The sequence below is a fragment of the Lytechinus pictus genome, chromosome 7, assembly GCF_037042905.1.
Source record: "Lytechinus pictus isolate F3 Inbred chromosome 7, Lp3.0, whole genome shotgun sequence".
In the NCBI taxonomy this organism is placed as follows: domain Eukaryota; kingdom Metazoa; phylum Echinodermata; class Echinoidea; order Temnopleuroida; family Toxopneustidae; genus Lytechinus; species Lytechinus pictus.
Genome location: NC_087251.1, coordinates 8,854,856 through 8,870,041, shown reverse-complemented (window position 1 = coordinate 8,870,041; position 15,186 = coordinate 8,854,856). Strand labels below are relative to the sequence as shown.

The 15,186-nt window shown below is 36.0% G+C and overlaps 1 protein-coding gene across 1 annotated transcript; it reads left to right on the top strand.

Moving 5' to 3' along the window:
- Window positions 1–397: 397 nt before the first annotated feature.
- On the top strand, window positions 398–13,186 carry LOC129265021 (copper chaperone for superoxide dismutase-like). The gene is made up of 8 exons (XM_054903000.2): window positions 398–510; window positions 2,853–2,925; window positions 3,644–3,781; window positions 4,759–4,939; window positions 5,623–5,683; window positions 6,561–6,638; window positions 8,051–8,133; window positions 9,274–13,186. Exons 1-8 carry the CDS (start codon window positions 493–495, stop codon window positions 9,428–9,430), a joined length of 789 nt encoding a protein of 262 aa, XP_054758975.1. The 5' UTR covers window positions 398–492; the 3' UTR covers window positions 9,431–13,186.
- The last annotated feature ends 2,000 nt before the right edge of the window (window positions 13,187–15,186 follow it).

Here is a 15,186-nt window from a genome sequence, read left to right as displayed (position 1 = left end):
CTAACCAATAACTATGGCTTATCTAAATTTCATACATGCGAATTTTGATGGACACATGTTGCTTATCAGTCCTTACACAATTTAAAAAAAAGGAATTATGTGGTCCGAAAGAACTTTTTTTTTTTTTTTTTAACCGGTTTTGATGAAATTTTCAGCATTGTGTTTGTTTAATATTTCGCCCTTTATTCAAATCTACTTTTTGTTGGAGTGAAAATGCCGTTTAACAATCATAAGAGCAAACTGATACCCAACTTCCAATTGTCAAACTTGTCAAAAATGTATACAAACGGGAAAACAATGGAGAAAAGGAATGAAAAAGAAATAGGTCCTGATGAATCACAAAAAGAACAAAAAATCCGACGTGCAACCCACAGCCTGTTCTCATTTGTTGTTCTTTATTAATTTGTCTATTAAACTAGACCATACCGTTGCTGCGAAAAGCTTGACAATCTGAATGATCACGTGAATTTACCTCACCAAAATTTCACAAGAATGGCCACACCTTCCCAGGTAAATGTTATTAAAGTAAATTTTGTCATTATTTCATTTTATAATATATCGTAGTTTGTGAATTTGGTGTGTAACTGCACGTGTTAATGCTAGATAAAAACTTACAAGACGGACTCCGTGCCAACGGGATCTAGCGCCTTTCTGATGTCGCTCTCCCCGTGACGGCTGGGTAGGAATTCCCAAAGATTGTGCTGCATGTGTGCTTATTATATTGCTGAGCTGTGGTGGCCTGTGGCTGTGCCCCCCCCCCCCCCCCCCCTGCACTCAGAATATTTTTATGCCTGATGTGGATTAGACAGCTGGCAGCCGTCTGTTTCGAGGAGTTTTTTAACTTTTTTTTTTTTTTAATTTCTCCTCGTACACAGACGGCTCGCTAGCGTGCAGCCACCATTAGGGGATTTGCAATGCAAAATCCCCCCGTCGGGGCTCTTCAATTTTTGTCTTTAATGAATACAAATTTTGAAAATTAACGCGACCAAAATGCAAATTAATAATAATATTCCCTCTTGGCATTAATTGCCAAAAAAAAACGGAGAAAAATCAAGTTAAAAGGAACAAAAACAGTGACTTACCTCGGCTGTCGCGCAAATTTACTTCCCCGTTTTATCCGATCTTAAGTACATAAACATATTGCCATTGAGTCCCCTGTACAGATCGCGCTAGAACTGCGGTCTCTGTATTTGGTGAGTGAAGCCAACGGAGTTCAGCTGAACAACCAACATAACAGAGACCGAAGCTTTTGGTCTAGATGTGGATGTGCCTCACGAAACCGTGAAATGGGGGTCCAAGGAATTAGGAACTGACCATGGTGGCTTGGGAACGAAATATATCGGGCGGTGTGAAAAACAGGGTGAGGATGAGTAGCCTGGAGGTGTCTGGGGAGTAAAAGTCACTTTTAAACTCTACGTAGGCTTACTCCCCAGTAAGTAGCCTAGATGTAGAGTAGATGACTTTTACTACCCAGACGCCTCCAGGCTAAGGATGAGGCCGAGGGTCGGGATCGCGATACAACAGCATTTTGTACAGTGCACGCCAGACAAAAAAAGCTTCGGTCTCTGATATGTAGGTTATTCCGCTGAACTTCGTTGGCTCCAATCCACTCGATCACCAAATACAGAGACCGAAGTTCTAGCTCGATCTGTACAGCCTCATTGGCCATATGTTTATGTATTAAGTTCGGATAAAACAGGGAAGTGAAGTTGCGCGACAGCCGAAGTAAAATTAAGTCACTGTTTTTCCCCCTTTTAAGTTTATATTTCTTTTATTTATCTTTAATTTGGTAAAATTTGTTATACATATTTTTATGAAATAAAGACAAAAATCAATGAGCCCCGTCGGGGGGATTTTGCATTGTTAACCCCCTAATGGTGGCTGCACGATAGTGAGCCGTCTGTTTACGAGGAGAAATTAAAAAAATTGAAAATGTTAAAAAACTCCTCGAAACAGACGGCTGCCAGCTGTCTAAGTGCACGCTAGCACTAGCGCTTAATTAACGTTAGACTGATATTCCGCTGTTTTGGAAGGAGTTTTTCAACATTTTGTGACTTTTTTTATCCTCACACATAGACGGATGATGGCCATTGGGCTTGTAATGGTGTAGAGCAAACAACCACCGCTTAACTACAGTGACTATGGTATGGAGAAAGGGTGCACTTTTGCACCCTCAATTAGATTACTCCTAAATTTTGTTTTTTGATGGGGGGAAAAAGGAAGAAATATTAAAGATAAATTTACATCAAATACAATCAGCTTACAACCTTTCTGAAAAATATGCTGGAAAATAGCAAATTTTGATGACAAACAGATCGGGACCAGCCAGGTGGTTCTTCTTCCATTGCTACAGCTGAATGAACAGACGCGCCAGCGGATTGACGGTTGGCATGTTCGTACGCTCATCAGCTGTAGCTGCGCTGATGGCGATCGGGCGATCAAAGAAGAACCTGGCTGATCCTGATCTGTTAGTCATCAAATTTTTTCGGGAGGGTGGTAAGCTGAATGTGTTTAATATAAATTTATCTTTATTATTTCTTCCCTTTTACCCCGTTGAAAAGCAAAGTTTAGGAGTAATCGAGGAGGATGCAAAAGCATCCCCTTTCTCCATAGAAGCTGTAGTTAAGCGTCGGTTGAACCTCCACCATTACGAGTCCAATGGCCATCATCTGTCTATTGATGGAGGGGATACCGTGGAGCCAGACAAAGTCTCAGCTGAGCATATCCCTGACAGAAATAGACCTATTTATCGGTCTAACAGTTCTCTTGTTATCGTGGTTAAACTTAAAGCTGATTGTTGATTTTAAATGAATATTAGCTCTGCAAAACAATATATTATTTTCTGAATGCAGATGGAGTTTGCTGTGCAGATGACATGCAATAGTTGTGTGGAAGCTGTCAAAAAATCTCTTGAAGGGATAGAAGGTATGTTTAGGCCTACTTTTGTTTAATCTGATAATATGTAAGGTCAGTGTGATGTCTTGTCTATGCATATATTTTTTTTCTTCAGAATTTTAATCAAGCAACAAATAAACACATACATGACATCCTTAGTACTGTACTAAGACAGGTATTCCTTATTCTAATTCAAATACTTGTAGTGAAAAGGGGTAAAATGTCAACCATGTTGTCTCTGTCATAGAAAAAAAACCCAAAATAGTGCAGACAAGGCGACTATTTCTTTGTCAATCCCAAAGGGGCACGACTATCACATCTTTCATATATGTAATAGTTTGCACTGATTTTGATGAAAATTACATGTACTTGTATTGCTCACAAAAAAATAAGGATTGTTATTTCTTAAGCTTCTTGTTAAAGTTAAAGTCAAATTATAGGTCCAGAGGCATTGGGCTTGTCCTCCCAGGCTCCCAGGTACTTAAAGGTACTTAGGGAGTATTGTATACATGTACCATTCTTGATTAATTAGTCTGAAGAAAAGAGTATCTTGCTGGATATCATGAATGCTTTTGATTGATTCATGAACCCTTTTATTGCCTCTCTCATTTGGAAGTAATTCTTAAGAAAAGTTTGCCAGTAGTGCAACTGAACTGTTTTTATTGTCAAAGAGAGAACACGTTTTTTTTTATAACTGTGTTCTTTGGTGAATTGCTTTAACTTTAATTGAAATAATTCTTTGTAACAGGTATCCAGGGGGTTGATATCAATCTCTCTAAGGAGCAGGTGATTGTTACTACTCTGCTTCCTTCCAGCAGAGTGACTGCACTCTTGGAGTCAACAGGACGTAGAGCTGTCTTGAAGGGTCAAGGGTCAAATGTCACAGGTAAGTTAAAGAGCAGATTGGTTATTCATGAAAGTGTATACTCATGAAAGTTGTCATCTCTGACTAAATGCCAGTAAAATCCTTGGTTTGGATTGGCAATAGTCAGAGAACAACAATTTATCAGTGCTGACAACTTTAGTGTAACAGTGCCTTGATTCAAGTTTTACTGCTTGATTTAAAGAATTGTTTTTCGCAAGTGACAGGTTTTATAATCCACTGCTGAAGGAAAACAATATCTTGGTAAAAAAAACTTAATGCACAATGTATTTTGGTCAATCCAGTCAATTTTGGTGATTCTGACATCAGTCATTGAAAATGTGCTTAGATATTTATTAGCAAAGTTTGCTAAGCACCGTCATTCTTCTGTGCTGTTTCACTAAATGTGTTTGAAGAAGTGACTTTCATTGATATTGCTTGTCAGATGAACATTATAGCTTGCCCAGCTTAATCTCATTAAATGTCCTCTCGCATTCTGACTATTAAAATAGGATAATATACAGTTTGAAAGAAATCAGTTACAGTCAGGCACGAGGCATCTCAATTTTATAAATGCATTAAGTGTGTGAATTGGCGGGTGTATGAGATCAATTTGTGTGTATTATTTTTTTTTGGGGGGGTGCTGTTATAGAGTGCTTCAAAATCACTATAGCCTGGTTTCAAGGTACCTCTGTCTATAATAGATAAATTTAATTATAATGATAATAATATCAAACAAATATATAGCGCTTAATAACATGTTTTTAAGCACTGCATGCTATTACCTCGGCTTTAGCATGGCTACTCTGATCGGATGGCATTCAAGGAATTTCTTCCTACCAGGTACCCATTTACTACACCTGGATGGAGAGCGGCAAATGCAGATAAATGCCTTGCCAAAAGATGCGAGTGCTGCAGTGTGATTCGAACCCCAGCCCCTGTGGTTCAAAGTCAGGAGACTTATCCACTGAGCCACAACACCTCTACACCTCTTCCTTCAGGTAAACACCTTGGAGCAGCTGTAGCTTTGCTAGAGACAGGAGAGTCTGCCCGAGGAGTGGTTAGATTACTTCAGGTAGCTCAGGAGACTTGTATCATTGATGGGACTATTGATGGTCTATCACCAGGCAAACATCCTCTCCGCATCCATCAATATGGAGACATCTCTGAGGGGTGTGCAAGGTCAGCAACCAAAATGAAAGATTACACTCTACAATTCATATTAATTTTAGATCTTTGCAAGTTTACATGGTTATACAGATTACGGAGAGGAGACTTACAACATGTGTTTAGTCCTGTAAAGGACCATTTGGAGGGTGGAATGAAGAGAAGTTGAAGATGAATCAAAATGAAAGAGGTTAAGTTAGAATTGAAAAGCAAGAAACAGGTATATGAGAAAGGAAAGTAATCATTTTTGAGCTACCTTGAAATAACTGCTTTGTTGGAAATACCAAAATTTTGTAATTTTGATAGATAATGGAAGCTCAGGAGAGAGAATATGTCTGGTGAGTGAACCCTTTTTTGTTGATGATATAATGATCAGCAAGAAATTCATGAATGCCTTATTTAAATGAATAAATAAAGATAGATCAGTAAAAAAGATATTACCCTAAAGATGTATTAAAGTTGTTCAAGCAATTATAAATGAATTTAAGTGTCCACTTTCTCATGCAAATTGAATCATTATTTACTTACCACCAGATCAATGAGATTGCCCTCAAACAAAAAAACCTTATCCTTCTATCACTGTGTAATTGTCTAATATATTTTTTAGTATATTTACTAAAATTAGTCAATCTTACCTGATTTGATTTAAAGTTCTCATGCATTCTGAGTCCTTTATTTTTGTATTGTTATTCTTTCAGTTGTGGCAACATATTTGATGCAAGAGGTATACTTCATGGAGAGAAGGCTGCAGAACAAAAGGTGAGAATAGTTATATGATGTGTTAATTACAAATTGTATATCTATACCCTGTATTCTTGAGCAAAGAGGCTTTAAGGTTTAGCAAAGAAATATATGAAGTACTTCTCTTATTAATCATACATTTTAATTGTCTATCTGCATTTTGTGGAGCTTGCCTGGGGGGGGGGGGGTACTTAGATTTAGTTTGGACGGGGTGTGCAGCTGATGGTTCAAAACCCATACCCATATTTACGGATCATTTTGGCTAAAACGGTACCCATTATTAGGGATCTATTAAAATTTGACAAGCAAAAAAAAGGTTATCACCCAAAGTTAGAGGAGAATATGGACCATGTTTAAGGCCATTATCTAAAAATTGGGGGCATGTTTATGGATTTTCCAGCATAAAACCATACCCCATGTTTAGGGATTTCTTCCCAAAAAGCGACCCATTCCAGCGGCACATCTCTGTATGCCTTATTTCGTGAGTACCCCCCCCCCCCCCCCCCGGGCTTGCATAGTTTGAGAGGCAGATCTCACATTGATAAAAAAAAACGAACAAGTTTGTCATTAATACCTTGGTCACATTTGCTCTACGGCGAGCCGAAAACAGCCGTTTTATTTTTATATTTTTATTCAAACCATATAAATATAAAAATATAAAAATTTATTTTTATATTTTTATTCAAACCACCTATATTTAACTGGTACAAAAATGTTTAAACTGCTGTTTTAGACTCGCCATAGAGCAAATGTGACCGAGGTATAAACATCATATCTGTCCTTTTTTTTTCAGAGTATTATTCTGTCAAGACTTGATTAACTTCACTATGAACACAGTGTATGGGGTGCAAGTTGGCAATATTTTCATTATTCTCTGTATTTTACTCTTGTTTAGGCAACAGGATATCTTGGTGAGATTGTTGCAGAAGACAATGGCAGATCCACATTCAGAATGGAAAATGATCAACTCAAGGTACAAAAAAGGGGAATTGAAGATGAAATGATATAGTATTGAACAATGAACACACAAAGTACATGCAATGGACATTCAAAATGGAAAATTTCCATTTTAATTATGATATTTAAACAAAAATATAATATCTCAAAAATCTGTTAGTGATATTGTGGCTTGGATAATAGCAAATTAGTGGCAATTAATAAGTGATTGTGGCCCTTGCAAATTGTCCCGAACGGTAATCTATTTGAGCATGTTGGGAAACATATCAATATTTTTATTGGTCATCAGGAAGATTTCTGTTTTATTCCACTTCCATGATGACTCACACAATATAATATATCAATTAAAGCTTTGATTTAGTCTTAGTGTGTGGCATGCCCACTGTTTATTATAGCCTATTGAATTCTCACTATCAAGTTTTACCATATTTGACCAAAGAGGGCAGCAATGCCTAAAAGGATGTTTGTGTAATCAAACCTTTCAGTCCCTCTATACAATGTACAATAGATGTAGTCTAACAGTTTGACTAATTGTAGTTTAGAAATCCATGAGGTATAATCAAAGGAATATGATACTTAGTACATGGACTTACTAATGTCAATGTTAGAAATTTAGATTATTCTACTCAAAGAAACATGACGTAAATATCTCCAATTATTTCATGAATGCAACAAGCATGGGATGATGCCTTCTACTTTTAACACAATCCAGTATTTGAAAAGAGGAGAATTTTATAGCACGAATGGTATCCAAACTTGAAATCATAAGAAAAAGTGACAGGAAACAACTAGGTCTCAATTACCTTCATTTTACCCTTTCAAATTAGTCTTTATGGAATCTCGCACAATAAAATAAATTACAATTTGCATTAAACATGAAATTCACAAGAAGTAAAATTATTTTATTGGCAGTTTGTCATAATTCATGGAATACTATAATCAGACGTCTGCTTTGCAGCAAGCCTTGTGGTTGGAATCAAATCCAAATTAACTTCAAGTCGCAGCTGATGTAAACGTCTTTGCAAACTGGAAATTTATTTGCTTTTATTCCTACAGGGAGGCTCAAAAGAGACTGGAATTTGTATTTCAATATTCATGCCACTATTATGAAGTTTGATCTTTAAGACTTTATATACTGGGATGTTAAATGCTATCATAATTCATTTAAATATTAGATTGCAATGGATCATGTGATATGTGCCTGGCTTAAGTAAATTCTGAATGTCATGGCATTTTGGGGATGGAAATATTTGTTAACATCAAAATAAAATATGTTACTGTGGTATTCTTGATCATCTTTTTTCCTTCCTTGGTATTAACCTTCCTTTCATCTTTATATCTCTCTTGTCATTCATTTCGATTCATCCTGTTTAATATCCCCTGTCTAATTCTCAATTGTGTCCTTATTCATGTATTGATATTTTTCAGGTTTGGGATGTTATTGGTCGATCCATGGTCGTTGGAGAAAAGTCTGGTGTCACCACAGATATTGGAGCTAAATTTGGTATTGGGTACGTTCTTTATCATGGAAAAAGCCTGTGCATTATTATTATTATTATGAATAAAGGTTCTCCACCTCACAACCATCACCACCCCCTCAATTTGATAGCATCTTACAATGCATTGTTTCTACCAATATTTCTTACAATACTAATATTATATTTGTTTAAAAAGATAGACATATAATCAACCAAAAACAGTCATTGACACCAGTTTTTAATAATTTGAAGAATCATGGGGAGATCATGAATCATGTTATAGTTTTACCTACTGTTGATAGAGATTTCACTTAATTTAGTAATAATAATAATGATAGTGGTGGTGTTGGTGGTGCTAGTGGTGGTGGTGGTGGTACTGGTAGTGGTAGTAGTAGTAGTGGTAGTGGTGGTAGTGGTAGTAGTAGTGGTAGTGGTAGTAGTAGTAGTATTGGTAGTAGTAGTAGTGGACGTGGTAGTAGTGGTAGTAGTGGTAGTGGTAGTAGTAGTAGTAGTATGGTAGTAGTGGTAGTGGTGGTGGTAGTGGTAGTAGTAGTAGTGGTAGTGGTAGAAGTAGTAGTTGTTGCGGTAGTGGTGGTGGTAGTGGTGGTAGTTGTAGTAGTAGTTGTAGTAGTAGTAGCAACAGCAGTAGCAGTAGTAGACATTTAAGGCACTTTATATAGATATTTCAAGTGGAAAGATGGACTGACTAGCTAATGCAAGCAATGAATCTATTAACAATAAAAAAAATCCAGTGAAACCTATAATGGACTTCCAGAAGAAGACAGAGAAGTGGTCTGTGTCACCATGTGATATTGATTGACATGTGTATGATTTAATGAGAAACCAAACTTACCAAGCACAGGAAATGTGATCTTGATAGATAAATGTTAAAGATAGCTGGTTAGTAAAGTGAAGGTTGGAAAATTATCATTATTTGATGTTGTAATTATTGTTAACTTCAGTTTGTTATCATTGTTGATCCTATCTCCCTGCACTATCTCATCTCTCTCCATTCTTCCTTCCTCACCTTTCTTTATAAAAAAAAAATTTCTGTCTCAGAACCTTCCATATAATTTCTTTCCTGAATGTCATTTCCTCTTTCACCTATCTTCTCTTCATTGTACTCTTAACATCATATAATCTGTATCAATCCATCTTCTTGTCTCTCCATAGAATTTCATGTGGTGTGATAGCTAGATCAGCAGGATTATTTGAGAATACAAAGAAGATCTGTGCCTGTGATGGTATCACACTTTGGGATGAGAGAGAAGTGCCTGTTGCTGGTAAGGAAAGAAGTGAGTTCGCAAAGAAAAAGGCTGGAAAACTCTAGCTCAAAAGCAATCGATATTCATTTATCGGTTATCAATGAACTGTAATACTTAGTCTGCATATGTTAAGTTTTGCTATGCCAGGCAAATCTGAGATTTTTTTTACAAGAATACCCTTTGTCTGAAAGTATGCATATCGTCGCGTGCCTGCACAAAGGCCACTATCGCGCGTGGCGATGGAAAGGTTAGTTGTCCAAAATAACATAGAATTTGACACAAAAATCGTTGAAATAGCTTATGAAGAAGCCGAGATATACACTTTTGACAAAAATGGGTTGGGGTCAACAACCTTTTTGCCCCAAATCGTTTTTTTGGTGGCACCCCCTCAATTTTTGACTGATTTTTCTGAAAAAGGTGTCAAAATGCTCAGGAGCACAAGCTGCATCTATAGAGCTGGTCCTCTCTGTGATCTGAAACATCAACATTCTATAGCCCACCACTATTTAAAGATTTAGATATAGAGGTTTAAAGCACCCCCAGGGTAAACTGCGTTAAAAATGCCCCTTTCGTAATAAACAGTGCATTAAAAATGCCCCTTTCCTAACTGAAATTGCACTATTTTCTCCTTTTTTTTAAATGCATTATGTTGTGTTCTTTGTACGATGCACACTTTGCACTTGTTCTATTTTATACATTATAATATAAGCTCTTTTTTTGCCATATTAGTGGTCCTTTAAACCCAAACAAAAGCTTCCTTTTTATTCCTGAAAAGTAAAAGTGAATATTCTTGTTTTTACTACTCACTGTTCTTTTTCTGTTTGATATAAAATTCACTCTTTTTAATTAGGACCTTTCCACAGAAAGTAACTTTTAACATATTGAAAAATTCAATTAGGGTATTCTAGCGTAAATGCTCCATAATTTCACTTCTGAAAATAGCCATATTTTCTCGCTCCCTTGCATAAAAGAGCCCCTTCACTGCCATGCCATTATGTGTAGGTTTTTTTTTACTTGGTTCAAAATACTGACTTTCTCTGTGGTTATAATGGCGAATGTTCCTGCTTGATCACTCCAGCCGTCGTCAACAAATACACCTCCTATGCACTTGCCTATTATATAATGTTTTAATTATGAAAGGGTAGGTTGTTTCGCTTAGAACGCCCCTTCATTGCAATGTCTTATTACATACTATTAAGCTATAGACCATGTTTTATTTTCACAGATGAAAACATGCAAACTGCCCATCACTTCAGTACCCTATTTCACACTATATTACTGTAGCATATAAACACATAAACATGATAAAGATGTTACTCTTCTTTGACTTCAGAATACGATAAACATCGCATTGAATACTAACTGCTTTGTTTTATGTACGTGTATCTGTTGAGCTGCATTTCTTGTTTCATGTACGTCGTAATGCCTTGGCCTTGAAGTTTGATGCCTTAGCGTTGGCCTTAGCCTATAGAGTTCATGCCTTGACTACAACACTGATAATGGATGAACACAGAGTTCTTATTAATAAGCCAGCATGAATATGATAGAATCCCTTGTACTGGCTTGGGATAATACCTGCCTTACACAAATCAAGTAGATCATGTTTCTTCTCAGGAGCAATTCCAATAGGATGCTCATACAGGGTCTGCAGCGCATCCCTTTGGCATCTCCAATGCCATGGACACAAATCTCCTGGAAATCCTCTGTGAAGTTTGTCCAAACCTTCACAGACCCAGGGTCTCTTTTCTGCACCATTTTCTGGCAGATAGACAGCCAATTGACTGCCCTGCCAGCGATGTCCTTATCGCAATTGCGGCTTTTGTGCATTTGACTGCATAATTTTGTCACTGCACAAATGCCATAATGCAAATAGCGGCCTTTGTGCAGGGAAATTTTGTACCAAAGGGAGATAACGGCCTTTAAGAATAATTCAATAAAAAAGACGCATCTGGAAAAAAAGTGACGTATCAAATGGTAGCATTTTTTATTTCCTACCTGATACAGACAAAAAGTATTTTTCGAAAATTTTGACAAAATTTGCAGATAGCGGCCTTTGTGCGGGCAAGTGACGATATAAGTTTAAACATGTTTGTTAAATTTTGTGTTTATGCATTTATTGCCAAAGATATTCATTATTCAGGGTGTAATTGTCCCAGTATGAGATGAATGATGGGTCAAATTTGAATTTTGATTTCAATTGACTTTTGCTTTTGATATTAGTACAGAAATCTGTGTATGTCTTATTGAAAACGTTAAAGTTACTAAATTACCAGTTTATGTCAAAATTGACATTATACAGATAAAGGTAACAATATTTTAAAATATTTGTTTACAGCTGTTACAATCATTGCAGATAAAAAATGAGATAGGCCATTATATACTGTATGTATGCTGTTATGGAGCTTTTGAAAATATGACAATATTTAGATGATGATAGATCTGCAAACGTTCAATCCTAATCAGATTTTCATAATCTAAATAAAAATTTAGAACTTAGCATGTACAGTTCAATTTTCTTTGAATCTTCCATTCTCTTTTCCTTCTATCATGTTTTTAAAAGCTCCCTAATTTCAGAATTAATTCCATAAGTTAAACAGGAAATAAATGTATCTTATACAGTAGTAATAAATTCATATTTATGCTTATGTGCAATTTGTTTTTTATAGTGAAGAACTTATATAATATTGTATATGTGATCAATGCAATAACCTACTAAATATATGTGGGAAAATGTGTTATGAGATTCTCTCTCATAACTGTGATTGTATACAACATACATGTACAAGAAAGTAAAGAGAAAATGAGTAGTTATGCTACATCTCTTAGGCAAGCATGGAATATGAAACAATCCATAAAAATGTAATTGTTAACTCTGGACTTTAGAAGTTTGGAATTTACTTATTAGCTGTAAGATGTTTGCCTAATTTTAGGCCTATTATGTAAAAAATTATAGTTTATTTATGTACACATTCCTTAATGTAGGTGACGGGTTGATTTTTTTTTCTTTAAATTTTGTAACAGCAACGATATTAAATAGTATGCTAAAATACATGAATTCAGACATTTTTGTCTTGCTTGCATAGACAAAGTAGACTTTATTTGTCTGTATTGACATTGATGGTGCAGATTTTATGCAATTGTCAAGCTTTTGTGTCAATAATATGACAATAACTATAATTTTTTTATACTAGATATATAGCTTCATCAAATTCATACCCAGTCTCTTGAATTGTAATAGTCAAGTTATGAAATCAGCTGGATCTGACCCAGTTAAGAGGTCAAGATAAATGCCTTTCGTAGGGGGGGGGGGGGCTGATGCTACTGCATCCCTCAGATGCATCTCTTAAAGCCACAAGTCAAGTTAGAAATTGAATAAGATCTGATCCAGTCCAGACTCCAAAATTCAAACTTTCTGCAAAAAGGACTGTTTAACTTGTAAATCTTTTCAAGTTGGGGTTCTAAAGTTTGATGGGTTAGATTTAACCCAGGCCCAAGGTTGATGTACTTTCTGTGGAAATACTGTAATCATTGTCCTTCTTGTGGTATTGAGGTATTCTTATGGTGACATACATATAGGCAGGTAAGACAATTGTTAATGTCTGTCTCTTGCTATATATTTTTGTAAACTACCTGTTCTTTGTTCCATTTTATAGTAGATTGCATTCCTATATGATTTGTTACGATTCTGAATCTGTTATTGATGTTGAATGTACATCAATATATTGAAATAATAAGTTTGCTAATGTTTATGACATGCATCATGTAAGATACTACAAAAGATTACCATTTTAAAGATAAATCATGTGAGGATCAGTACTTTAGATATCAGTGTCTCCCTGGTGTGTTATTTTTTGTTGTTTTTCTGAATTAACTGACCTGGTCCCGTTGCATAAAAGTTACTTATTATGGTAAATTTGCCATCCAATTGTAACTGTCATGGAATACTTGATTTTGATTGACTGTTGTGTTATGTCAACATGGTAGTTACCATTTGAAGGTAAAGTTATCATAATAGTAATTGTTATGCCCTGAAGTGAACCTGATTCAGGGGAAAATTGCTCATGGATTATATAACGCTAGAAATCGGATACACTTGAAGAGATATAGAAAATGGAATTATGCATGTACGTATGAATGTATGTGTTGCGTATGTGTCAGGAAGCGGAGGTAGCAAGAGAGAGGGGGAGGGGGTGGTTGAAAACAAAAATATGTGAGAGCCGGACGAAGCGAGCGAAGTACGGAGTGGGGGCAGGTGGTGGTGGTGACAGAGATTGCCTGTGAAGTGATGACGCAGAAAATGTAGATCTAATGCCGAATAGAAAGATATGAATAAGAACATGTATCCTCTGTCCTGGAAAACAGACACGATTAAAAAAGAAACCTTATAAGTGATTGTTTGCGCACGTGTACTGGACGGGTGGAGTAGATTAACTGGTTGTAAGCTGGCTTGATTGAATAGAAAAGGCCCGATACAAAAAGAGTCCTTTAGCAACGGAAGCCCGACTCAAGGTCACTTGAGAGTAGGGACCCTTGATATCCAGACCCGGTCTTTAATTTCTTCATCGTTAATGTCCAATGGTAAAACTAGAAGTGATCTGATCATGATACATATCATATTGATAATGGCCGCTACTTAAACTTAAAAACAAAATGTGAACATAACATTTAGGAATGTATGTGATATTTTTACTACAGAATAACGATTATCATTAATATCAAATGTTTATATCTTTCCTCCTCCCCGTTCTCCCCATTTTTTTTTCTTAATCTCCTGTTGTGTTCGAGGTTAATCTAAATGATTTCATCTGATTAGATTTTGGAATATATGTCGGCATTTAATGAGGAAAATGTGGTGAGATGTAATTATATTAAGCAAAAACAACTTATTTTTTTGTGAGTATCGGCGCATTATTTTCGAATCAGATCTCTTCTGTCAGCGGACAGTTTCACCTTGCACGTCATGGTACGGGATGTTGCTATCTCCCTATTTTTACTTCTTAAAGCTTGAAGGAGAGTTCAATCTGTAAAAATACTCGGCACCCTAGTTTGCAGTCGTGAATATAACTGACCCTCGATACTTGTAACAAAAGTTTTGTGACGTGTGCATTGATGGGCGTCACAGATCACAATGTTATTCAAAGATGTATGCTAAGAAACCAACTCAGTTGATTTGCGTTTAGTATCAGTGAATTCCAATCCTTCATAAGTCTCTTTGTTATAATTCTGCTACTTGGAAAGTGAATTTATCCAAGTGAACTCCCGAAGAATTCTTCCAAATTCGTTCAACAATAATTTTTAAGACAAATTTGTAAACGATATGACGAATGCATCTTCAGCAGGGCTGATGTCCATGGCGAAAAACAGATTTTTGAATTGATGTAGTTTTCTGGCACATTTTGATAATAAGCCCGCACAACTTATATGTACCGCTGTTGTCAAAAGTTAGTGAACCTTACCACAAAATACACACCTTCGTGCTGAGTGTTGAATGTATAGTCAACAAAACTAAAATGTTCGGCGAGCCTATAGAAACCTTATTGAATGTAATATTTTATCACCTGACTTCACAATTAAATATCTAAAACATGACAGAGGCCAGAACTTGAACAAATATGTTCATTTTCTGGTGGCGTTAACTAACTTTTGAGCACTAATTATATGCCACATTCTCCATCTTCCTCATTATGACACCCTCCCATCCAGTTAGAATTATTACTAATAATGTAGTCATATTTTAAATTGTTATTTTTAAAAGTCTAAAAGTATATTAAAAAATAAGCTCTGGATCATTTCCATGTTCTGTTTGATCCTTCTATCATGT